Source organism: Anser anser, assembly GCF_964211835.1.
Source record: "Anser anser genome assembly, chromosome: 30".
NCBI lineage: Eukaryota > Metazoa > Chordata > Aves > Anseriformes > Anatidae > Anser > Anser anser.
Window position 1 is genome coordinate 641,053 of NC_139751.1, and position 26,585 is coordinate 667,637.

Genomic DNA, 26,585 nt, shown 5'->3' on the forward strand with positions numbered 1-26,585 from the left:
TTCTCTGAAATCCGAAGTCGTTATATGCCGGTGGAGGGTATTGCGGATGTGGTTCCATATGCCGAGCAATGGTTTGCATCACTGTCCAATTCCAGGTTGTCTTCCTTAGAATCAGACTTTTCAGCATTATAAATGTTAACTAAATTCGTACCCCTACAATCACCAATATAATTATCGTCTCCAGTAAGGACTTAACCCAATTACTAATATTCCATCCACTAAAAATGTTATCCAACCAGCTTGTTGTCATATCTTTCTCTTCCTGCTCTGCATCTTGTTCCACTCAAGCCAGTTGTTCTATGACATGTTCTACATCAATAGTCACATTTGAAATGTGGATGCAGCAATGATCAAGATGATCTTTTAGAAATCCGCATACTCCATGTTCCTTTAATAACAGTGTATCTAATGCCAATCGATTTTGTAGCACCATTTTAGTTGTAGCTTGTAGTTGGATATTAAGGTCTCTAAAGCCTTCTTTCGTGGCTCTCGCGAGCCTACTCACTTGTCCTGTAAGTTTATAAATCATTTCCCTATTTCGATAAGTAGCTACCTGTGCAAATAGAGATTCTAACGCCCAACTGAATTTTACTCCACCCGAGGGTTCATGCCATATATCTTCATCTGCCCCTTCTTCTAAACTTCTTTTTGCCCTACTAATTTGTAGGGTTTCCAACTTTCCCTTAAAAGGAGACTTTTTCCATATTGGACACAGTGTGGGGAGGGAGTCCTAGAGTTATTGCTTTTACTTCCCCATCTATCGGCAGGTGTGTAGTCCAAGTTCCATCACTGGCTGTTTGTACTTTGTACTTTGGCTTCCTGGCAGATTTTACTGATCTGTCCCTTTAGAGTCTGGTTCATCCTTTCTACCTGTCCACTAGATTGGGGTCTCCATGCAGTATGTAAATTCCAAGAAATTCCTAAGAGCCGGCTTACGTCTTTAACCACAGATGCAACAAAGTGGGGTCCCCTATCCGAGGATATTCCTAATGGTACCCCAAATCTCAGAATGATTTCCCGCAGTAACCATTTTGCTGTCTCTTTAGCTTGATTGGTGCGACAGGGAAGGGCTTCTGGCCATCCGGAAAAGGTGTCAACCCCTACTAACAAATACCTATATCCCCTGGTCCTAGGTAACTCTACAAAAATCAGCTTGCCAGTAATCTCCTGGTTCTATTCCTACTCTAACTCTTCCCATCTCAGCATGTTTTCTTGCTACTGGATTATTTTTCAGACAAATCTCACACTTTGACGTTACTGATGTTGCCATTGTTAACATATGTGTCGAGACAATGCTACGTTTTAAAAATGTTACCATTGCCTCTGCACCCCAGTGACAGTCATTATGTCTTGTCTGAAGTATTTCTCGCATCACCAAGAGGGGTGTTACTACCTGGCCCGTAGCGGTTACATACCATCCATCAGAGTTCTTTCGGGCCTTTAGGAGATTTGCTAATTTCTCATCCTCTGGCGAATATCTTGGTTCCTTGGGAAGATTAAGACGAGTGGGGCCTACCTTGAGTGGTACCAAAGCCATTACATTCCACACCTCCCGAGCAATTTGTCGAGCTGCTCGATCTGCCAGCCGATTCCCTTCTGATATTTTCGAGGTTCCTCCTTGATGGGCTTTACAGTGCATAATAGCCACTTGTTTTGGTTTTTGTACCGCGTTTATCAAATTTAACACCTCCTCTTGATACCTTATATTGGCCCCTTGTGAGGACAACAGCCCTCTTTCTTTCCATAATGCTCCATGAACATGGTCTACTCCAAAAGCGTACTTTGAATCTGTCCAAATATTTACCATCTTTCCTTTACTCAGTTCCAGTGCTCGAGTTAGGGCTATCAGTTCCGCTCGCTGTGCTGATGTTTCAGGTGGTAAAGGTTTTGCTTCGATTACTGTCTTCAGGGTTGTTACTGCATACCCTGCATATCGTGTTCCATTCTCCACAAAACTACTACCATCAGTAAAAAGTTCCCAGTCATACCTTTCAAGGGGTACACCCTTCAAATCCTCGCGGCTGGCATGGGTATGCTCGATTATTTCCACACATTTGTGTTCCAACGGTCCTTCTTCTGGAACAGTTCCTAGAAATACTGCTGGATTTAACAGGTTAGTTGTTTTCAAGGTTACGTCATCTTGTTCAGTTAGTATTGCCTGATATTTCATCATTCGGCTGGGTGATAACCAGTGGCCCCCCTTTTGTTCTAAAACAGTTGTTACCATATGTGGTACAAAAACTTCAATACGTTTTCCCAAGGTAAGTTTCCTTGCTTCCTGGATTAAGAGAACTGTTGCCGCTACTGCCCGCAAACATGAGGGCCATCCTGCACTTACAGCATCCAGTTGCTTAGAAATGTATCCCACAGGTCTTTTCCAGCTTCCCAGTCGCTGGGTTAGTACCCCTAGTGCTAGTCGTTGTCTTTCATGTACAAATAACTGGAAATCTTTTGATAAATCTGGTAGGCCCAAAGCTGGTGACTTCATTAGGGCGTCTTTAAGTTTCTTGAAAGCTTCTTTCTGTATTTTTCCCCAAATAAAATCCTGTGCCTTCTGAGCTTCATAAAGGGGCTTAGCTATGAGTCCATAATCCATTATCCATAATCTGCACCAGCCAGCCATTCCTAAGAAGGCCCTTAGCTCATGGAGATTTTGAGGTTCCGGGATGGTGCATATAGCTTTTATCCTATTGACACCCAGACTTCTTTGTCCCTGGGAAATCTCACACCCCAAATATGTTACAGTTGAGCAAACTATTTGTGCTTTTTTCCTTTGAAACCTTATAACCACCCGTTCCTAACTGATTTAAAATTTCGATGGTTGTTTGGGTGCAGAGCGACTCATTCTCTGTGGCAATCAAACTATCATCTACATATTGTAACAACAAATACTGACTTCTGGGTACCTGTATTTGTCCTTGCGTTGTCCAGATTTCCAGGTCCTTGGCCAGCTGGCTTCCAAAGAGGGTCGGGCTATTCTTGAAGCCTTGTGGGAGTCTTGTCCAAGTTAATTGTGTCTTTCGTCCACTCTGAGGATTTTCCCATTCGAAGGCAAATAATTTTCTACTATCTTTATCAAGAGGTATGCAAAAGAAGGCGTCCTTTAAATCTATCACAGTAAACCATTTATATTTCTCTCTCACAGATGTTAACAATGTGTAAGGATTAGCCACTACCGGCTGAATGTCCTTTGTTATTTCATTTATTGCTCTAAGATCTTGTACCAATCTATATTTGCCATTCCGCTTCTTTACTGGAAAAGTTGGAGTATTGTATTCCGATTTACATTCTTCCAAAATCTGATAGTTGAGAAATTTGTCAATAATTTTCACTATCCCCTGCCTAGCTTCTATCTTAAGTGGATATTGTTTGATTCGAACAGGTTTGGCTCTTTCCTTTAATTCCACCTTTACCAGTTGTGCCAGTTTCGACTTCCCTGGTACGTCTGTTTCCCGTACTGTTGCTCTAACTGCATTTTCTACTTCTCTTGGAATATTAACAAAGGGTTTATCTTTGGTCATTAGGATTTGGCCTACTTTGGACTCAGGTACCTTCATTATTAATTCTCCATCCTCAAAGGTTATTGTTGCATCTAATTTAGCTAATAGATCCCGTCCCAAGAGTGGAATCGGGCATTCTGGTACATACAAAAATTCATGGGTTAGTTCCTTACCCCCAAAACGCAAATCAAGGGGTTGTAAGAATGGCCGTTCCTCCTCCTTCCCTGTGGCTCCAATTATTGTAGTTGTCTTAGTTCCTAATCGTGCTTTTAAACTATTTAACACTGAATATGTTGCTCCTATTACATTTACAGACTAATTAACACAGAGAAAGAAGCTCCTGTAACCAACAACAACAAAAAAATTCAAGCCTCTCTCTTCGTTTCCTAGCTTTATTTCAACTAGTGGACCTGCTAGGGTAGATGCCCCAGGTCCCCATCATTTCTGACTGTTGTAAGTTTATCCTGCAGCCTAAGACAAATTCTTTCTGATATCAGGGGCTGATTGCCCTAGAAAGAGGCTAGCCAATTGCCTCTGTTTGTTTTCTGAAGCCAGGACCAAATTTTCTGTCTTTTTTTTTTTTTTTTTCCCCATTGCATTTCAAAGTTGGTCCAGAAATTCAAAAATTCTTCTTTTTCTTTTTTTTTTTCTTTTGGTTTTCTTTTGGACCTTCTTGGAACAGATTCTCAATTCCCAATTTAACCAGATTTTGGTATTTACATAATTTCCAGGGTGGTAAGGGTCTCGGGGCGGGGGGGGGGGGGGGGGGGTGTCGGTCAGGGGAATGCAATGGTTGAAAGTTCCCTGAGCGGTCCCATTGGCAATCTGAGCTCACACACGAACTCAGGTTGTTTTAAGAGTTAGCTGCTTTTCTGTTTCCATGACAACTCTCTGGGACCCATCATGGTCCCTCTGCCCCAGAGGGCTCACACCCGTGATTTTGAGATCTCAGCCTCGGGTTGAGGCGGAACTATTAACGTTCCTACATCCTCTTCCCCTGCTCATTCAACTTCAAACAGCTCTGTTAGATACTACATGCCACACAACCTTTAACACCTTCAACAACCCTTTTAACACTTCCTTTATCTTCCTCTAGCCTGTACTTTTCTAATGCCAACACCAAAGGCTCAGTCAGGGGCCAACTTAATTCCATACCTTTTCCCTCCAAGATGCTGAAACAACATATCAGTATACAACATTTCATCCTATTTTCCTTCTCTCCTCAAGAACAACATTAATTGCAAGACACTGTTACAGTCGATTGATCCATAAAGTGGCCATTTAGTTTGATCCATAAAGTGGCCATTTAGTTTATATAGTGGCCACAATTGATTGCAATACTTAGTGGAAGTCCTCTTGCTTTCCGCACCCCCCCCACTCCCCGTTCCGACAATATCCTTGCAGTGTGCCAATGTACACCCAAGGAGGCTTTCTTTAAAATGTCTTTGTTTTGGATATTACCCATTTCCTTGATTTCCCATTCCCTTTTATTTATTTATATTAATTACTGTCCCTTGTTTCAATTTCCATGCAAAACTTTTCATTGCAGGTTTTTACTATCTTTTCCTAATCTTTGTGGGAATAGAAATGTTGTTTTTGCAGTGTTACGTTGTTTAGAAGGAAGGAATGTGGTATTGAGATGTGCTTACAGCGATAAGAAAGCTCAGCAGGTGACCTCGTAAAATGCAGACAACCAGCCTCCTTAGAGCAATCAGGTGAAAATCACTGTGTTAAGTCAAGCCAGATAAGGGGAGAAAACATTACCATCTCCAAAACAGGCCGGCAACTGAAGGCCAGGCATTGTCTGTGAAGCATCAGATAGATTGTGAACCTGGATTACCCACTCCAGTGGGGAAACAGGGGAGGGTCCTGTCATCAAAAAGTATATAAACTGTGTTTTGGAACTAGTAGGTGCGCTCTCCTGCTTGTGGGGCGCCCGCCATTGCAATCGCGAATAAATTACTACTTCACTGAGATCCTCGCCTGAGCCTAAGTTACTGACTACGGAGCGTTTCTCACAATTTGGGGGCTCGTCTGGGATCCAGTCACCTACCGGGGAGCCCCACCGCCGCAGCAGCAGGAAGGCATGCCCCGCTGATTTCAGCCGTCCTGTGCATCGACGGTGGCGGTTCTGCGGAGAGCTGCCAGAGGGCCCGAGACTGATTAAAGAGGCAGGATCCGTGAAGGAGTGGGGAAAGGAAGAAGGTAGGCACTCCGGGTTTTAAGAATTGATCCGGTAACTCTGTGCACAGACCAAGGTAAGAAATATTAAGTATTGCCTCGGGGGTCGGGTGAGACTCTGTGTGCCGTGTGATTGAGACGTACTTTTGTACGGAGCGAGTGTGGGGTCCTGATCCGCGGTTCCGCAGCTCCGCGAGGGGCGCGGCCGGAGACGGACGAAGCGTGAGATAAGGGAGAGAAAGGAAGAGTCTCGGGAAATGTGGTGTATGGTAAGCCCTTGCACAGGGAAGTGCTTGGCAATACACCAGGGAAATTTGGTGTGCGGTAAGCCTCGCACGGGGAAGTGCTTGGCAGTACACCAGGGAAATTTGGTGTACAGTAATCCTTGCACGGGGAAGTGCTCGGAAGTACACCAGGGAATCTGGTAAACTCATAGGTGTGCGGTAGCCCTTGCACGGGGAAGTGCTTGGCAGTACACCCCCAATTTCCTGAATAGGAAAAATGGGAAATACGAGTTCCAGGGGACAGGGAGATATCCCTGGGGGAGTGCCTACCGAAAGTTCTTCCTGAAGAATTGTAAGAAATTGGAAAAATAATCTCAAAATTGGAGGAGATGGTAATAAATAAATAAATAAATAAATATGGTTAAATATTGTGTATTAGTCTGGACAAAAGAACCAATTAAGGAAACAGCAGTATTTTGGCCAAAATACGGGCCTGATGAAAATTCAGGCTTGAAATTTATGTGTAACCAATAAGATTCCTTTTTTTTTGGAGGAGGAGCCAAGTTATGCTCCCTATAATCCTAATATTGCACCGGTGGCAGCAGCAGTTGCTCCAGGAAAGGAGACAGGGACTGCAATTAACACTGTCCCTAGAGAAGAGCGTACTCTAGGCTCTGGCAAGAATTAAAACAAGGTAGAAGAGGTACTGAGAATTTTGCCTTCCCTGATACTAACAGCACTAACACTAACTGTGTATCCTCTTAAGTGAACTTCCCCCCCTCCTTACCAGCAGAGAGGTTAGGAGTTTCCTAGGACCTAACTTATACTCTTGGGGAGGGGAAATTATGTATATAAATATGTTGTTTACAGGGAAAGAAATGGGAATGGGAACGATCAGGAGGAGAGCTGCTATACAAAAATGGGAAAGGACTCATCCTCCAGGACCAGGGGTAATACTGGCAGGGCAGAAATAACCACTTGCTGATCCTGGCTGGAAGAATAATAGTGTGCAACACAGAAATCATATGAGAGACTTGGGGTCAGAATGAGAAAGTACTTGGGGATGAATCCTGAGGACCCGGTATCCCAAGGGCTCTTGAAAGTTCATTTTGTGATTGAAGCCTGGCAAGATGCACAGAAAATGCTCCAGAAGGTGGGGGGGATGTAGTGAACAGTCACTGGGGGGCCCTCCTGCGGGAGGCCCTGAAGGTATGTGTCAGGAGGGGAGATGAGAAGGAAAAGCAGAGAGTGAAACTAATGGTATTGACAGTGTAGCAGGTAGTCAGGCAGAGGGTTGGAGAAAGAGGAAGAAAATCTTCAGGGGGAGTCAGTCAGGGCCAGGATGGAAAGGAGAGGAAGAGAGATGAAGGAATGGCAGGCAAGGAAAGCTACCCGTGTTGCGGCCTGAATCTTAGCAGGGACAGGCTTTGATGGGATGTTTTAAGTGTGGGCAGGCTGGCCACTTCAGGTAGGAATATCCGGAGTGGAAGAAGGAGGAGAGAAGGAAAATGGGATGAGGGAGAAAGGTATGGAATTAAGTTGGCCAATGACTGAGACTTTGGTGAAAGTACAGGCTGAAGAAAGATAAGAAGAAGTGTTAAAAAGGGTTATTGAAGGTGTTAAAGGTGTGGTATGTAATGTTTGACAGAGCTGTTCTTTGAATGAGTTGGGAAAGTTGAATGAGCAGGGAAAGAGGATGTAGGCATTATCTAAGTAACAGTCTAGAAGTTTTGGTATATTTGCTGTGGTGTTTGGTCAGTTTCCCAAGTATTGAGAAGAGGGGGGGGGGGGGAACGGGGGGGGCAGCCTGCTCCACCAGGGGCCTCTCCACAGGCCACAGGGGGCTTCGGCTCCGGCGCCTGGAGCACCTCCACCCCCTCCTTCTGTGCTGACTTTGGTGTCTGCGGGGAGGTTTCTCACTCCTCGCTCTCCCAGCTGCTGTTGAGCAGCAGGTTTTTGTTTGTTCGTTTGTTCGTTTTCGTGGATGTGCTCTCACAGAGGCATGGACTGTGTTGCTCATGGCTTGGCTCTGGGCAGCGGTGGGCCCCTCTGGGGCCGGATGAAATTGTCCCTTATCTGCTACGGGGAGGTTTCTGGATTCTCCACGTGGGGGGCTGCCACTGCAGCCCCCCCCAAACCTTGCCATCAAACCCAATACACTGGGGCAGCTAGGTCATTACTGGTCTGTAAAGTATCAGGGATTAAATTAACTAATGAAACCCTAAAAAGTGATGGGGGTAGAAGGGGCTGGGATAACAGTGCCACCTTTGGGGGGTACCAAGCTGAGACTAGGGGATAAAATGATCACTGGGCAATTATTGTATGCACCCAAGGCAGGGACTAACTCGTTGGGAAGGGATTTGGTGATGAAACTGGGCATTCAAATAGTAAATTGTTAGACTGGAATAACAGTGTTATTAATGGAGTGCTCTCAGGCCCTGAGAGCAAAGATATCTTCACCTCTGACTGGAAAGACTCTGAAGTGGGGGCGGAAGCAACAATACATATGGACAGTTTTACCTCAGGGGCTTACAGGGCCACCGATTTATTCGGGCAAAGTTCTAGAACAGATTTTGGAGCAATTCCAACCTCCCAAGGAGGAATTACTGTTACAAAATGTGGATGATCGTTTATTGTCAGGACAGGAGAAAACAGTTGTGAAGGGAGCTGCTAACAAGCTATTCAACTTTCTGGGAAAGCAGGGCTTGGGAGTATTGAAAAATAAATTACTATACGTAGAAAGAGAAGTCAGGTATTTAAAGCATCTAATGTCTGAGGGAAAACGGAGAATAAATCCAGAGAGGATTCAGGGAATTGTTGAAAAATAAGAAGGAACTAAAACGTTTTAAGAGAGATTTCTTTAAGGAATCAGGAGCCACGAAGTCTGAGGGAAAATGGATACTCCCTGATGGGAGAGAAATGCTGAATAAAGCACCAATGAGGCAAATATGATGTTTTACATCAAAAGAGTCATTGGGAGATGCAAGCAATGTGTGATGTTGTGCTAAGAAAGTATGTCTGTGTAGGAATATACACTTTAGTGAAGCAAATATGCAGAGGATGTACCATATGTCAAAAGGCAAATAAAAAGGTCATTTGTAACTCACCTAGAGGGGGACGGGAGCCAGGGATTCGACCTTTCCAAAGTAGACAGGTAGACTTTACTGAGTTACCTACAGCAGGGAGATTTAAGTACTTGTTTGTCCTAATTGACCACGTGACTGGATGTGTGTAAGCTTTCCCCTCGGTATCTGCCACTGCAAACATGGTGGCTAAGGTATCACTGGAGCAAATAGTCCCTAGATATGGGATAGCTGAAAACATTGATTCAGATCAAGGAACTAATTTCACTTCACCAGTACTGCAAGGGTTAATGCAGGCCTTAGAGAGTGGGATTTTCACACCCCCTGGCACCCCTCCTCTTCTGGGAAGGTAAAGCGAATGAACCAGACATTAAAGAAGCAATTAACTAAGTTAGTGTTAGAAACCCAATTTCCTTGGGTAAAATGCTTACCTTTAGCACTCCTACAGGTTCAAACAGCACCAAGAAATGATATAGGAATTTCACCGTATGAGATGCTGTTCAGATTACCCTATCTGGGCAGAAGGGATGAGATACCACAATTCGAAACAAGAAAGTTTTCTTAAGAACTGTATTCTGGGGTTGTCCTCTTCTTTGTCATCTCTCAGGACCCATGGGAAATTGGGTCCTGATTCAGACCTGGAAAGGATCAACTCTGGCCTGAATGGGAAGGACACTTCCAAGTACTACTAACCACTGAAACAGCCATAGGAACTGCAGAAAAAGGTTGGACTCACTATACTCGAGTGAAGGCATCCGTCGACCCTAGTACCTGGGAAGCTGTTCCTACAGAAGACTTGTTGGAAGCTGAAATCGAAGAGAAAAATCTCATAGCGGACTCTGAGCGGGATAAGAGCTTGCAATTGTAAACTAACCTTTTATTTTCAGAGGTAACTAATGAGTGTGACTTGTGATTGACAGAAAGGACAGACCTATAGTGAATTGAAGTGTTCCCAAGGGGGGGTTGTTATAGTAGTAGTGTATATCTTATTCTTTGTATTGGTAATTATTTAGAAACCTAAGGTTTAAAAATAATGACAGGGAAAAATCAATTATTAATTTTGTTTTTAGTGATTGTAGGCCTCAGAGAAAGCCTTGGTCAATTGGCAACTTGGAAAAGGCATGATCAGATAATAGTAAGATGGGATACCCCGTAGAAATATGGGTGAATGTGACAGAGGGTTATGTACCACAATCTGTCATGTTTGATGCTTGTGAGGTGTTAGCTTGTGGAGATTTAAATGCCCAATGACAACTGAGCAGAGAGAACAAATAACTGGGAGAGGCCCAACAGCCAGACTGAGAATAGCTGTATGGAAACAATCCTCTATTGCCATCTGAGAAAGGGAGAAACTCAAGGAGAAAACAGGAGAGAAAACAGGAGGCCCTCTTTGAAATGCGGCAGTTCAAACGTTTGAATGAAACAGGGTATGGGGATGTGAATGCCTGGATAGAATGGGTCAAATATACTGTCCAGAGTCTCAACCATAGCAATTGCTATGCTTGTGCCTCGGGATGACCGATTGCCCAGATCGTGCCCTGCCCATTGAGGTGGACCAAGGATTCCCAGGGAATGCGATGTATGATTGCATTGTACCAAGAAAAGACTGCCTGGGGAAATGAGGCCTGTAAGTCTCTCTCTTTGCTATTCCCTTCCTTGCATGATAGCAATATCAGGGCTCCCCCTGTATTCTCCACAGCTATAGGTAACCATACAGCTTGCCTCTCACGGCAGGGTGTGAGTGCTACCCGGCATCTGGGAGAATTTGCCTTGTGCACGAGGACCTTGAATGCTACCGAGGACTTGATGGGAAACTATTCAAGACTCGAGATCCCCAGGGCAGATCTCTGGTGGTACTGTGGAGGGAAGATCTTACGGTCCACCCTACCATCTAACTGGGGAGGCACTTGTGCACTTGTTCAATTAGCTATACCCTTCACCCTGGCATTTGAAAGAGGAACATCACAAATACCCAGAAGAAGTAAAAGAGGCTTAGGAATATCATTTGATGATAGAGTATACATAGATTCTATAGGGGTGCCTAGAGGAGTTCCTGATGAACATAGAGCCAGGAATCAAATTGCTGCAGGGTTTGAGTCACTGTTCTGGTGGGTAACAATTAATAAAAATGCGGATTGGATTAATTATATCTATTATAATCAGCAGAGATTCATAAACTATACAAGAGATGCGATAAGAGGAATCGCTGAACAACTAGATGCCACCAGCAAAATGGCTTGGGAAAACAGAATAGCATTAGATATGATTCTTGCGGAGAAAGGTGGTGTGTGCGTAATGCTGGGCAACCGTTGTTGTACTTTTATCCCTAACAATACTGCCCCGGATGGCACAGTAACTAGAGCATTGCAAGGGCTTACCACCCTTGCCAATGAATTGGCAGAAAACTCAGGAGCAGACACTTCCATCACAGGATGGTTGGAATCTTGGTTTGGTAAATGGAAAGGGATGGTAGTGTCCATATTTACATCCTTGATTGTAGTAGCAGGAGTTTTGACAGCCATTGGTTGTTGCATTATCCCCTGTGTAAGGGGACTTGTCCAGCGGTTAATTGAAACTGCACTTTTGAAACAAATGACCATGGATCCACCACCCTACTCAGATAAGATGATGATATTAGAGGAAATGGAAAGCAAAGAAAGTGAAGAAGAGGAAGATATCTACCAACTTACACCTTAGAGAAAAATTTTGCAAAAATCAACAAATTATAAAAAGAGAAAAGGGGGGAATTGTGGGAATAGAAATGTTGTTTTTGCAGTGTTACGTTGTTTAGAAGGAAGGAATGTGGTATTGAGATATGCTTACAGCGATAAGAAAGCTCAGCAGGTGACCTCGTAAAATGCAGACAACCAGCCTCCTTAGAGCAATCAGGTGAAAATCACTGTGTTAAGTCAAGCCAGATAAGGGGAGAAAACATTACCATCTCCAAAACAGGCCGGCAACTGAAGGCCAGGCATTGTCTGTGAAGCATCAGATAGATTGTGAACCTGGATTACCCACTCCAGTGGGGAAACGGGAGGGCCCTGTCATCAAAAAGTATATAAACTGTGTTTTGGAACTAGTAGGTGCGCTCTCCTGCTTGTGGGGCGCCCGCCATTGCAATCGCGAATAAATTACTACTTCACTGAGATCCTCGCCTGAGCCTAAGTTATTGGCTACGGAGTGTTTCTCACAATTGGTACGTTGTGAGCAGCGGGGGTCGGTCGCGGCCGATGGCTCCCCGAGAAACTCCTCGGTGCCGGCTGGAGCGTGATCAGTTCGTGAGCCACCTCAGCAGTGCCCACGAGGTCCCATCTGGGTCGCCAAAATGTTAGCGTTCATGAAGACACATAATCCACAAAGTGATTATATGAAGGTGCTTTATTAGGCGCCGGAAGTTAGGGGCATGCCTGCCCAAATCTAACTTCGTCTGATTTGTTCTCTTAGTTCTCTTTTATCTCCTAAGATATTACATATGCATTAGGTTTCACAACTCATCTATGCATATTCATTTCCTAGCTCCGCCTAGCCTCGCTTCATATGCTAATCATCTTATCAGTCCTTCTGCGCTTGCCTACTACTCTCTGGTGGTCGTCCGGGTGGTCGTCGGGATGAGGTAAGATGTCTTCATCAGAGTTGAACTTTTTAACCTTTCCTTCTCACGCACGCTCTCTGAGCCCTCGGTCTCAGTCCAAACCGCAAGGTTGGTTTGATCCAGTTCCCAGGGTCCAAGAAGCCCCAGTTATCTAGATGTCTTGCAAATGGAGCATTCTTTTAATCCTCCTTACTCCTCATCATGAATCGGTGCATTCTCTCATGCTACCCTTGCACAGTTATTTTGTATCTTCCAAGCGCAGCCCCGGAACAGTACATCGCAAATGTAACATATTAAGCAATATTGTATTATTTCATCTTCTATTACTAACAGAGGGACTCAGCTACTTGGTTTTTCTGGTCGATTCCTTTCCTTGCACAGGCACGGGTACCGCCCAGGGGAGTTGGGTCCCGGTGTCCCAGCACTGCCAGATCCCTGGTGCCGTGGGCAGGCCCCGAGCCTCCGTGACACCCCTCTCCTTTCCCTCTCCCCTCCCCTTTCATCTCTCTGCAGCACGGTGAGGGCGTTGGTGCCAAAGAGACTCCTCAGCAGCGGTACCAGCGGCTGCAGCACGAGGTGCAGGAGCTGGTCCGGGAGGTGGAGCAGATCCAGGTGAGCACCACCCCTGCCGTTTGGCACCTGCGGGCAGATCGTCCCCGGGGGCTGACACTGCTGCCTGTCCCCCCCTGCACAGAGCGCGGTGAAGGAGTCGGCGGCCGAGGAGGAGCTGACGCCCATGGCCTTGGCCAGGCAGGTGGAGGGCCTGAAGCAGCAGCTGGTCTCCAGCCACCTGGAGAAGCTGCTGGGCCCTGCCGCAGCCATCGACTTCGCAGACCCCGAAGGCGCGCTGGCCAAGTGAGTGTGGGCTCGTGGCCGCAGCTTGGGAAGCGGGGGACAGCAGGGGGAGGATGGCAGCATCCCCGCGAGGCGGTACCAGGGCAGCGTGCCCACCTTTTCCCCTCGCCCAGGCGCCTGTTGCAGCAGCTGGAGGTGGCGAAGTGCAAGAAGGCAGCGGCAGGGAAGAGCCCCGCCAAGGCGCCAGCCCCCACCGGGGACACGCTCACTTTTGAGCTGTACTGGAGGCCAGAGCAGGACCAGTTCTCCCAGGCTGCCAAGGTGAGCGTGCGGAGGGGGAGTCACAGCGTTTGACCCCAAAATGGGCTGTCCTGCCCTCTCAGCCCTCGTTTCCCTCGTTTCCAGATTGCGGAGCTGGAGAAGCGGCTGGCACAGCTGGAGGCGATGGTGCAGTACGAGCCTGACAGCCAGGTAAGGAGCCAGGAGCTCCAGCCCTGCCACTCCCCTGCCCTCCATCCTGCCCCACTGATGTGATTTTCCTCCCCACAGAACCCGCTGTTGGTCGGGCTGAAGGGGACCAGCCTCGTGGTGAGTCCTAGAATCCTAGAATAGCCTGAGTTGGAAGGGACCCATGAAGACCCTTGGGTTGAACTCCTGGCTCCACACTAAGAATTAAACCATAAATCTGAGAGCATTGTCCAAATGCTTCTCGAACACCAGCAGGCTTGAGGCCATGACCCCCTGCTTGGGGAGCCTGCTCTGCTGCTCGACCACCCTCTCAGTGAAGATTTTCTGTCCTAATACCCAGCCTGAACTTCCCCTGGTGCAGCTTTAAGCCGTTCCCTCATGCCCAGGCACCCCCTACACAACCTGTTCTCCTTCCCCAGGAGACCGTGCAGATCCTCCAAGCCAAAGTGAACACCCTGGACGTGGCTGTGCTGGACCAAGTGGAGGCCCGGCTGCAGGTGAGGGGAGACGGAGGGGGGTGGGGATGAGTCCCGCAGCCCCCAGCCAGCACTGGGCCCGCTGGCCCCACCAGAGGATGGCATGGGGCCATGGGAGGGCACCCGCAGAGGCTATGAAATTGGGGTGGACCCTGCTGGATTTGGGGTGTCACATCTGCTTCCCCCCCTCCGCAGAGCGTCCTGGCGAAGGTGAACGAAATCGCCAAGCACAAGGCCGTTGTGCAAGATGCTGACACCCAGAGCAAGGTAAGAGCAGCAGGGAGGGCCCCCCAAAGCAATCACAGCATGGGGGGCTTATGTGGAATCGCCCTGCAGACTGTGCTTACGCCCTCCTTTCTTGCTTTCCGCCCCTTGCCCCAGATCCACCAGGTCTATGAGATGATGCAGCGCTGGGACCCCGTGGCCAGCAGCCTGCCCGATGTAGTGCAGCGACTGCTGACCCTCAGGGACCTGCACGAGCAAGGTGAGGGGCAAGGAATGGGGATGCTGGGGACAGTGGCGTGGCGTGACAAGGGAGATACTGGGGTCTGGGGGCCCTCCAGTGCTGAGTTTTCACCTCCTTCCCAGCCACACAGTTTGGGCAGGTCCTTGTGCACCTGGACACCACGCAGCAGGAGATAGCTGGTGCTCTCAAGGACAACACCGTGCTGCTGGCAGAGGTGAGTCTCAGCAGCATGTGCTGGGGTGGGAGGGGTCCCCATCCTGTCCGCCCTGCTCAATCCCTTCCCCACTGACCGCCCTGCAGGTCCAGAAGACGATGAAGGAAAACCTGGCCATTGTAGAGGACAACTTTGCTGACATAGAAGCCCGTATCAAGCGGCTGCAAAAGTGAGAGCACCCTGGAGCACCTCCCTGAGCATCTGCATTCCCCCCCCCCCCCCCCCCCGACATTGTGATCCCCTGGGAATCACTCCCTCTGCCTGCAAGTAGCAGTCCCTGTTTGTGTATAGCTGGCCGTGCTCCCCTGCGCAGAACGGGGCTGTGGAGGGGCCCTTCCCAGCCCCCCATTAGCACCCAGGGGTGGGTCACTGCTCGCCCAACCTGGATTTACCCCAATAAATGTCCTGGTTCAAAGCGCGTCCGTGCTGGCCTCTCCTTCGGGCTGCGGGACACGAGCAGGGCCCAGCTGGGCTGTTTGAAATGCAGCTTCTACTGCGCATGCAAGCCCTCCAAGCACCCCCTGCGTAGCTCCAGCTACACTTTTCTTACGCTTTTTTTTAGTTTAAAACCATTAGCCCTTGTCCTACCAGTGAAGAAATATTTCTCCTCAACACCTGCAGTACGTTGAAGACATCGTCGTGTGGGGCAACACAGGAGAGGATGCTTTTGAGAAAGGGGAGAAAATAATACAGCTTTGGACGGCTGCTTTCGTCCTGTTAAACAGAGTAAGGTGAGAGGATGGGCGCTGGAAATGCATTTTTTTAGGCATAAATTGGCCAGATGGATGTCATCAGGTCCCCATGGATGCGATCCATGGGGATCCAAGAAGCTGTGGACTTGCCAGCTAGCAAATGCTAACGGCTGTATAGTGCCTGCATGGGTTAACAACCCTTCACCTCCCTCCTCTGCGCCCCTTGAGCTGAGGCTGTCGGGGTGTGTCCGGGCGGGGACATACCATATAAGGTCATATGGCGTCATCCCTCCTTTATGACGTCATCCCTCCTTTATGACGTCATCACCCGGACACTATATAAGGCCGCGCTCGCCCAGGCCGGGCCAGTGGCAGAGGCGACCTCTGCTGCTGCGCGGTGCTGGGAGCCGGTGTCTGCTGAGGGCTCAGAGGCTGCTGTCCCTCAGAGGCCCAGGCCGCGCGATCGCTGGTGGCTATTGCTGGCAGCGTTTGGTGAAACCGTCGATTTCGCATTCCTTAAGCCATGATCCGGGGTGGCGTGGGCCAGGGGCCTGTGGCGCGTGGTCGCCCCTTGCCCCGTCGGGGCCCAGCGCGACCCCCCAGCAGGCCTGTGCAGCAGGAGGAGCACAGGCAGGAGCTGGAGGCGCTGCGGGCCCAGCTGGAGGCGCTGCGGGCCCAGCTGGAGGCAGTGCGGGCCCAGCTGGAGGCCAAGCGTCTCCGCTCCCAGGAGCTGCAGCGCCGCTTTGCTGATGAAGCCCGTGAGATGAAGAAGAGGGCAGAGGAGCAGCGGCAGCTCCTGGCCAAGCAGCTACGCTCCAAATGCGAGCAGGAGCGGGCGCGGGAGCTGCAGCGGCTGTGGGAGCAGATCCAGAAGCAGCAGGCAGCGGAGATCCGTCAGCTGCTGTGTGAGGGGAACACCAAGTGGTGCCAGGCTCAGCAGCTGCTCCAGCAGCAGTGGGACGAGGCCGTCCGCCAGGTGCGGGACCTGCAGCGGCAGCTGTTCAAGGTGCCCGTGAACCGTGGCCGGAGCGGCGGCAGCGAGGCCCGCGGCAAGCAGCAGGACGTCAACAGGCAGCTCTGCTGGCGGGCAGATAGCAAGCAGGCCGCCCAAATCCTGGACCTCCAGGAGAAGCTGCAGCTGCGGAGGAAACTCCCCTCTCAGTACATCCCGGAGAAGGCTGAGGGGGGGGCGCCTGCCTCCCACAACGGGGACAGGGCCGCGGCCCAGCACCGCCTGCAGAGTCTCCTGGGCACAGGAGCCACCAGGCCCGGCTCTTCGAAGAGCTCCGGTGCATCTGGTGCTGGTGGTGGAGAAGGGCAGCGGACAACCTGCTCGAGCTCAGAAGACGCTCACCTGCGGGGTGAAGGGCAGAGCAGCAGGAAATCTGTCAGAGACATTGGGGTTCAGGTCCCAGAGCAGCAAGAGGCCTGTCCACCTGGCAGCGGAGACAGCCCGTTCCTGGAGCAGCAGAAAGCGCAGCTGCAGAATGCCCTGAAGGACCTGGCCAGGCAATGGATGGTCCTTCAAGAGGAGACCTGCTTCCTGAAGAACGAGAGCTCCCTGGTGGAAGCGAGGGAGAAGGCGGGGAGGCTCAAGCAGGAGCTTGGTATGCTGGGCCTCCTTACCAAGAATCTGACAGAAAAAACCAGGAAGCTGAAAGAGCTTGCTGCAAAGTCTGGAAAGACTGCTGCAAAGACGGAGCAGGTCGACCAGCAGCAGAGAGGGCAATTGGAAACCGAGGCTGGGAAAAAACTTCAGCTGCAAAAGAAACTGGATCAGGAACGTTCAAGGCTGAAGAACAGGTACGAGGAGCTGAAAGTGTGTCTGACAGAGATGAGAAATGAAAAAGCCAGACGCGTGCAGGAAACTTCTCAGCTCCGCAGGCAGAAGGAGAGGATAGAGGAGATTCAATCCGAAAACGCTGCTCTGAAGCAGAAACTCGTGCAAGCGACAGAGCAGCGAAATGCTGCCGTTGGAGCAGCCAAACGTCTTCAAACGCTCCTGAAGGATCTCGATTGCAAATTGAAAGCCATGAGTCAACCGGCAGAAAGGACGCAACAACAGCAGCAGGACCACGAGGAAACAAAGCTAATGCTGCAGAAAAAAGAAGAGGAAGTTAAGCATTGGCAGAGGGCTTGGGCAGAGCTCAGAAGGACACGTGAGGAAGAGCTGCAAGCCTCTCGAGTGCAGCTGAGAGAATCAGAGCAGCAGTATCAGCACCAATGTCAACAATGGGAGCTGCTCTCTCAGCAACTTGAGCAAGAGAAAAGAAAAAAATCCAGCCCTATCGTCTCAGAACTACCCCAGGCAATGACACCTCCCACAGCACAGGCCTATGCAGAGCAGTCCCATGACCTCTGCAGCCATGAAGACAGCTCTGATGCTTCTGAGAAGGCAGCCAAAATCCTGGGATTCTACACAAGCAGCTCGGCATCTGATGCCACACGCGACGGTCCTGGGTGCTGCACTGTTTCAGATGAGGGCTCTGTAGGTGGGAACGGAGAGTCAGGAGCAGAGCATGTGTCCTTCGTCCCGCAGTCCCTGGGACAAGAATCACCAAAACTTCAAAGACTTGTAGCTCAACAGGGCCACCATCCTGTTGAGGGTCCTAATGAGCGCCCCGAAGCAGAGCTTCCTCATGCTCGGGGAGAATACGTTCACGTCTCTGGAGACGTGGACGAGCATGGCGGGTCTGTGAGGGAGCGGAAGCCTGTCAGAAGACGACTTTTCTCCCCTACTTCGACAGAAGTTTCAGACAGCAGCCAGGTGACAAGTTCAGAGCTATGTTATCCCCTGCAAGACAGTGATATCGAAATAAGTTCTTGCAGCAGAAGGGGAAGGAAGAAACAGAGACAGAATAAATCTTTTTGACCAAGGAATTTGTGTCTGTGTGGTGGTTTTACTTGGGTGGGCGGTCGAGTTCCACCTCAGCCGCTCTCTCACTCCCCCTCCTCAAAGAGAAAGGGGGAGAAAATACGACACAAAGGGCTCAAGGGTTGAGATAAGGAGGGGGAGATCGCTCAAAAATTATCGTGACGGGTAAAACAGACTCAGAGTGGGGAGAGAGTAAGATTTATTGCCTATTGCTAACAAGGTAGGGAAGTGAGAAACAAAGGAAAGAAACCAAAAACACCTTCCCCCCACCCCCCACACTAACATGAAACTGGGCCTCCATACACGTCGTGGTTGGTGGGGAGACGGACATTTCCCTAAGGAGAGCTCCCCCCTTCTCCCTCCCCTTCCATGGCTTTTATTGCTGAGCGTTACGTGGTCATATGGACTATCCCTTTGGTCTTTTGGGGTCAGCCGCCCCGGCGATGCCCCCTCCGCACCTCTTGCCCATGGTGGTGGGCAAGCCACTGGATTTGGGGCTGGGGGGTGGCAGAGGGAGGGCGCTGCGGGAGTCCTGGTGCTGTGCCAGCGCCGCTCAGCAGTAGACAAAACACATCGGTGCAATAGCAAGTCAGTTGTAGCCTAGCTACAAGTACAGAGCACAGCGCTGTATGGGCTGCTGTGGGGAAGGCTGAGGCCATCCCAGGCAGAGGCAGCCCACCAAACCCACCGTGGTGGGGACGGGATGACCAGGCAGGGTCTAGAGGGGTGGCTGGATCCCAACCGAAACAGTCGCCCGGGGGCTGGGAAGGATGGGGAAGGTGCTGGGTGGTGCGGTGGGAGCTCCTACGCTCACCCACCTCGGAGGAGCTCGGAGGGACGGTGGCGTCGGGGGGAGTCCTGCCGGGCCCCTCGCAGGGACCACCCGCCCAAAGACCCCGGCCACGCAAGTCCACGAGCAGGGAGGTGAAGGTGGAGGGGTTCAGAGGGGGTCACCCACGGCCTCGCACCCCGGGACGGCGGCAACCCACGGGTGCAGCCTTTGCGTGCCCGGAGCACCGGGGCAGAGCCGGCGGCACAGCAGCTCCGGAGCCAGCCCCGGCGCCGGTTCCTGGAGTGGGAACCGAGCTTCAAAGGGCTTGGGGGAGCCGCATCGGTCCGCCCCCACCCATGCCAGCTGCCCACGGGTGTCCCGGGCTCCTCGCATGACCGCAGCACGGCCGGGCTCGGCACCGGGCTCGGCACCAGGCTCGGCACCGGGCTGCCGCCGGCTTTGCCCGGTGCAGAGCAGGGCGGAACGCGGGGGCTGCCCCCACGCATGACTCCCGGCCCCCTGTGGGGGCAGCTCCCAGCGCCGGGGAAGAGGGGCCCCGCACCCCACGGGGGGTGCTCTCCGGGTGGGCTCCCCCCTACCTGGGGACCCCAGGGAGCGCGGTCTCGGGGGATGGGGGGCGGGCCCAGGCCCCACGCGTGACCACCGCCCCCCGTGGGACGGGAGCCCTACGGATGGGGACAGCCCACGGGGACCGGACCCATGCGGGGGTCGCTGCCTCAGCCCCCCCTGCAGCGGGGGCGCCTCCCACGGCCCCTGCACCCACGCGGGACCCCGGCCCCCCTCGAGCCCCAGCCCCACGCGCTACGGGGAGCCCCCGTACCTGGATTTACCCCAGGAAATGTCCTGGTTCAAAGCGTGTCCGTGCTGGCCTCTCCTGCGGGAGGTGGCCGGTAGCGGGGCAGGCGCGCTCTGCCGCGGAGCGGGGGATCGAGGCGGGCAGGGCTTTTCTGCGGCGTCGAGGCCACCCGAAGCAGCCGAGGGAGCCGCTGGGACCCGGCAGCCATCGCGAGGGAGGCTGACGAGGCGTCGGCGGAGCCAGCAGCGTCCCCTCCCGGGCCTCCCTCGCGACGGGGAGGGAGCGGGGCGAGGCGCGGCCGTTGGCGCGGGCAGGTTGCGCTCGGGCAGGGCAGAGCGTTCCGCCGCGCTCCCGGGAACAGCTCAGCTACCGGCCGCCTACCTACGGGTAAACCGCCACAGTCATCACGAGGCGGAGAGCTCTTTTCAGACGCTCTGCGGCCGCCCAGACTGAGCGCCCGCTCGAACACGTGGCGCTTCAGGCCTCCGGGTGCCCGCAGGGCCTGGGCCTGTTGCCGCCCTCCGAGGGCGGCGGAGACGCCGTGAGCGTGAGGTGCGGGGGCCATGGGAGGCACCCCCGCTGTGGGGGGGGGCTGAGGCAGCTGCTCTAGCAGCAGCGGGACGAGGCCGCCCGCCAGGCGTGGGACCTGCAGCGGCAGCTGCTCAAGGTGCCGGCGAACCTCGGTGCTGGTGAGTGTGAGGTCCAGCCCAGCCCAGATGGGGGTTGAAGTCCCCTGAGAGGACCGGGCCCTGCAAACGTGATGTTTCTCCTACCTATCTGTAGAGGTGTTAGCGTTCATGAAGACACATAATCCACAAAGTGATTATATGAAGGTGCTTTATTAGGCGCCGGAAGTTAGGGGCATGCCCGCCCAAATCTAACTTCGTCTGATTTGTTCTCTCAGTTCTCCTTTATCTCCTAAGATATTACATATTCTATACATATATACATATATACATATCACTTGCCGAGGCGATGGGCTCCGGGGCAGATGCGTTCTGCAGGAGAGCGGGGGATCGGGACAGGCAGGGCTTTTTTTCCGACATCGAGGCCGCTCAAGGGAGCCGCCAGGACCCGGCAGCCTCCGCGAGGGAGGCTGACGAGGCGTAGGCGGAGCCAGCAGCGCCCCCTCCCCGGCCGTTCAAAAGCAGCCCCTAGGGAGCGCGAGCGACCAGGAGCGCAGCGACCAAGGCGGGCAAACAGGGCGGGGCACGTCAGAAGGGTGGGCGCGGCAGTTTGCACGGCAGTGCGCGCAGGCAGGGCGAGCAGGGGGGGCGGACAGGGCAGAGTTTCCCCCCGCCCATAAGAACAACACCTTTAACGGCTGTCGACTGCTAGCTGGGCTGCGATGGTCTTCACCAGGCAGAGCGCTCTCTCTAGAGAGTCTGTGGCCACCCAGACTGACCACCTGCTCAACAATGCGGCAGTTCAGGTCTCTGGGTGCAGGGACTGTCTGAGCCTGTTGCTGCCATCTGAGGGAGGCAGAGGCACCGTGTGTGTGAGGTGCGAGCAGGTGGATGACCTGGTCCGCCTGGTGGCAGAACTCAAAGAGGAGGTGGAGAGGTTGAGGGCTCTTAGGGAGCGTGAGCGGGAGATAGACTGGTGGAGCGACTCCCTGCAGGGCCTGAAGGAGAGGTAGCAGGGTGAGACACCCCAAATAGGGATGGACCCCCTGCCCTGTTGCTGTCGGGCAGAGGGAGGGGACCTAGAAGTTGAGGAGGGATGGAGACAGGTCCCTGCTCGACCTTTCAGGCAACGCCCCCCCCTACCGGCCCCACCTTCCCAGGTGCCCTTACGTAACAGATTTGAGGCCCTGGAGCTTGAGAGACCGGTGGGTGAGGACGAGGTAGAAAGTCTACCCAGGAGGATGCCTAGGGCGAGGAAGCCGACTCCACGCCTCAAGACTGCCTCCACCAAGAAAGACAGAAGGGTGATCGTAGTAGGCGACTCCCTTCTCAGGGGAACAGAGGGTCCTATTTGTCGACCTGACCCTACCCGTAGGGAAGTCTGCTGCCTCCCTGGGGCCAGGGTCAGGGATGTTGCCAGGAAGCTTCCCAACCTGATTCGCCCCTCTGACTACTACCCTCTTTTGATAGTCCAGGCTGGCAGTGATGATATTGATGAGAGAAGCCTGAAGGCTATCAAACGGGACTTTAGGGGACTGGGACGGTTAGTGGATGGAGCGGGAGTACAGGTGGTGTTTTCGTCTATCCCTGCAGTAGCAGGGAGGGGTACCGAGAGGACACGGAAAGCCCACCTGATTAACACGTGGCTCAGAGGCTGGTGCCAACACAGAAATGTTGGGTTTTTTGACCATGGGGCGCTTTACTCGGCACCCGGCCTGATGGCCGCAGACGGGTCCCTATCTCTAAGGGGAAAACGGATCCTAGCCCAGGAGCCGGCAGGGCTCGTTGAGAGGGCTTTAAACTAGGAAAGAAGGGGGATGGGGCTGAAAGAAGGCTTGTTGGAGCTGTGCCGGGGGGAACAATGGCAAAGCCGGGGAAGAAGGCAATGGCCCGACTGAAGTGCATCTACACTAATGCACACAGCATGGGTAACAAACAGGAGGAGCTGGAAGCCATCGTGCAGCGGGAAGGCTATGACTTGGTTGCCATCACGGAAACGTGGTGGGACCACTCTCGTGACTGGAGAGCTGCAATGTCTGGCTATAGGCTCTTCAGAAGGGACAGGCAGCACAGAAGGGGTGGTGGTGTGGCTCTCTATATTAGAGAGTGTTTTGACGTTGAGGAACTCGAGGCTGGGAATGATAAGGTTGAGTCCCTATGGGTTAGGATCAGAGGGAAGGCCAACAAGGCAAGCATCCTGGTGGGGGTCTGTTATAGACCACCGAACCAGGATGAGGAGACTGATGAGGAGTTCTACAGGCAGCTGGCAGAAAACGCAAAATCGTCAGCGCTTGTTCTCGTGGGGGACTTCAACTTGCCAGACATATCCTGGAAGCACAACACAGCCCAGAGAAAGCAGTCTAGGAGGTTTCTGGAGAGCGTGGAAGATAGCTTCCTGACGCAGCTGGTTAGAGAGCCTACCAGGGGAGGTGCCCCGCTAGACCTTCTGTTCACAAACAGTGACGGACTGGTGGGAGATGTGGTGGTCGAGAGCTGTCTTGGGCAGAGTGACCACGAAATGGTTCAGTTCTCTATTCTTGGCGAAGTCAGGAAGGGGACCAGTAAAACCGCTGTCTTGGACGTCCGGAGGGCTGACTTTGAGCTGTTCGGGACACTGGTTGGCAGAGTCCCTTGGGAGGAGGCTCTGAAGGGCAAAGGAGTCCAGGAAGGCTGGGCACTCCTCAAGAAGGAAATCTTAATGGCTCAGGAGCGGTCTGTCCCCCCGTGCCCAAAGACGAGCCGACACGGAACTAGACCGGCCTGGCTGAGCAGAGAGTTCTGGCTCGAGCTTAGGAGAAAAAGGAGGGTTTATAATCTTTGGAAAAGAGGGCGGGCTACTCAAGAGGACTATAAGGATGTTGCGAGGCTGTGCAGGGACAAAATTAGAAAGGCCAAAGCTCATCTGGAGCTCAATCTGGCTACTGCCGTTAAAGATAACAAAAAACGTTTTTACAAATACATCAACACAAAAAGGAGGACTAAGGAGAATCTCCATCCTTTACTGGATGCGGGGGGAAACTTAGTTACAAAAGATGAGGAAAAGGCTGAGGTGCTCAATGCTTTCTTTGCCTCAGTCTTTAGCGGCAAGACCGGTTGTTCTCTGGATACCTGGTACCATGAGCTGGTGGAAGGGGATGGGGAGCAGGATGTAGCCCTCGCTATCCATGAGGAAATGGTTGGCGACCTGCTACAACACTTGGATGTACACAAGTCGATGGGGCCGGATGGGATCCACCCGAGGGTACTGAGCGAACTGGCGGAGGAGCTGTCCAAGCCGCTTTCCATTATTTGTCGGCAGTCCTGGCTATCAGGGGAGGTCCCAGTCGACTGGCGGCTAGCAAACGTGACGCCCATCTACAAGAAGGGCCGGAGGGTAGACCCGGGGAACTATAGGCCTGTTAGCTTGACCTCAGTGCCAGGGAAGCTCATGGAGCAGATTATCTTGAGTGTCATCACGCGGCACTTGCAGGGCAACCAGGCGATCAGGCCCAGTCAGCATGGGTTTATGAAAGGTAGGTCCTGCCTGACGAACCTGATCTCCTTCTATGACCAAGTGACGCGCTTGGTGGATGAGGGGAAGGCTGTGGATGTGATCTACCTTGACTTCAGTAAGGCTTTTGACACCGTCTCCCACAACATTCTCCTCAAGAAACTGGCTGCTCGTGGCTTGGACTGGCGTACGCTTTGTTGGGTTAAAAACTGGCTGGATGGCCGGGCCCAAAGAGTTGTGGTGAATGGAGACAAATCCAGTTGGAGGCCGGTTACTAGTGGAGTCCCCCAGGGCTCAGTGCTGGGGCCGGTCCTCTTTAATATCTTTATCGATGACTGGATGAGGGGATCGAGTGCACCCTCAGTAAGTTTGCAGATGACACCAAGTTAGGTGCGTGTGTCGATCTGCTCGAGGGAAGGAAGGCTCTGCAGGAGGATCTGGATAGGCTGGACCGATGGGCTGAGGTCAACTGCATGAAGTTCAACAAGGCCAAGTGCCGGCTCCTGCATCTGGGGCGTAACAACCCCAAGCAGCGCTACAGGCTGGGAGATGAGTGGTTGGAAAGCTGCCTGGCGGAGAGGGACCAGGGAGTACTGGTTGATAGGCAGCTGAATATGAGCCAGCAGTGTGCTCAGGTGGCCAAGAAGGCCAACAGCATCCTGGCTTGCATAAGAAGCAGTGTGGCCAGCAGGTCTAAGGAGGTGATTGTCCCCCTGTACTCGGCTCTGGTGAGGCCGCACCTCGAGTACTGTGTTCAGTTTTGGGCCCCTCGTTACAAGAAGGACACGGAGGTGCTCGAGAGAGTCCAGAGAAGGGCGACGAAGCTGGTGAGGGGTCTGGAGAACAAGTCTTACGAGGAGCGGCTGAGGGAGCTGGGGTTGTTTAGCCTGGAGAAGAGGAGGCTCAGGGGAGACCTCATCGCTCTCTATAGGTACCTTAAAGGAGGCTGTAGAGAGGTGGGGGTTGGTCTATTCTCCCACGTGCCTGGTGACAGGACGAGGGGCAATGGGCTAAAGTTGCGCCAGGGGAGGTTTAGGTTGGATGTTAGGAAGAACTTCTTTACTGAAAGGGTTGTTAGGCATTGGAATGGACTGCCCATTCCAATGGAGGTGGTTGAGTCACCATCCCTGGAGGTCTTTAAAAGACGTTTAGATGTAGCCCTTAGTGAGATGGTTTAGTGGAGGACTTGTTAGTGTTAGGGCTGAGGTTGGACTAGATGATCTTGGAGGTCTCTTCCAACCTAGACGATTCTGTGATATGCATTAGGTTTCACAACTCATCTATGCATATTCATTTCCTAGCTCCGCCTAGCCTCGCTTCATATGCTAATTATCTTATCAGTCCTTCTGCGCTTGCCTACTACTCTCTGGTGGTCGTCCGGGTGGTCGTCGGGATGAAGTAAGATGTCTTCATCAGAGTTGAACTTTTTAACCTTTCCTTCTCACGCATGCTCTCTGAGCCCTCGGTCTCAGTCCAAACCGCAAGGTTGGTTTGATCCAGTTCCCAGGGTCCAAGAAGCCCCAGTTATCTAGATGTCTTGCAAATGGAGCATTCTTTTAATCCTCCTTACTCCTCCTCATGAATCGGTGCATTCTCTCACGCTACCCTTGCACATATATTTTGTATCTTCCAAGCGCAGCCCCGGAACAGTACATCGCAAATGTAACATATTAAGCAATATTGTATTATTTCATCTTCTATTACTAACATTTCCCCCCTTTGAAAGTATTTCACTCCTTTCGAGGAGAGCAAATGCTTTCACTAACTAACTAAAATGTTTTACACTCAGTGCTCACCAATAACATATTCAAGGAAAATTACAACATTACGCATCAAGAAAATTACAAAGATTAGGATTGTCACAACATTTCATAAGTCCACCACTTCTGCTTTATGTTACATTCGCTCTTCTGGTTGGGTTCACTTGATCTGGAACCGATTTTGTCTATTCGGTTTTCATTCCATTTCGCCTCCTGGGTTCCTCAGATTCTTTCTCTGAAATCCGAAGTCGTTATATGCCGGTGGAGGGTATTGCGGATGTGGTTCCATATGCCGAGCAATGGTTTGCATCACTGTCCAATTCCAGGTTGTCTTCCTTAGGATCAGACTTTTCAGCATTATAAATGTTAACTAAATTCGTACCCCTACAATCACCAATATAATTATCGTCTCCAGTAAGGACTTAACCCAATTACTAATATTCCATCCACTAAAAATGTTATCCAACCAGCTTGTTGTCATATCTTTCTCTTCCTGCTCTGCATCTTGTTCCACTCAAGCCAGTTGTTCTATGACATGTTCTACATCAATAGTC

The 26,585-nt window shown here is 51.6% G+C and overlaps 1 protein-coding gene across 3 annotated transcripts in view; it reads left to right on the plus strand.

Moving 5' to 3' along the window:
* The first annotated feature begins 4,267 nt into the window (after positions 1 to 4,267).
* Positions 4,268 to 26,585, plus strand: part of LOC310888001 (dynactin subunit 2-like) — a 30,129-nt gene continuing 7,811 nt past the window's right edge. The window contains exons 1-11 of one of the 3 annotated variants that reach the window (XM_083814318.1): positions 6,523 to 6,599; positions 13,094 to 13,192; positions 13,275 to 13,435; positions 13,549 to 13,696; positions 13,781 to 13,846; positions 13,925 to 13,963; positions 14,263 to 14,340; positions 14,515 to 14,586; positions 14,701 to 14,803; positions 14,908 to 14,999; positions 15,086 to 15,414. In XM_083814318.1, coding sequence (XP_083670444.1) covers positions 13,317 to 13,435; positions 13,549 to 13,696; positions 13,781 to 13,846; positions 13,925 to 13,963; positions 14,263 to 14,340; positions 14,515 to 14,586; positions 14,701 to 14,803; positions 14,908 to 14,999; positions 15,086 to 15,172 — 804 coding nt within the window. In that variant the 5' untranslated portion in view covers positions 6,523 to 6,599; positions 13,094 to 13,192; positions 13,275 to 13,316 and the 3' untranslated portion in view covers positions 15,173 to 15,414. Of the gene's footprint in view, positions 5,759 to 6,520; positions 6,600 to 9,425; positions 12,495 to 13,093; positions 13,193 to 13,274; positions 13,436 to 13,548; positions 13,697 to 13,780; positions 13,847 to 13,924; positions 13,964 to 14,262; positions 14,341 to 14,514; positions 14,587 to 14,700; positions 14,804 to 14,907; positions 15,000 to 15,085; positions 15,415 to 26,585 lie in introns of those variants that run through there. The other 2 variants (XM_083814319.1, XR_014575810.1) reach the window with 2 other exon arrangements.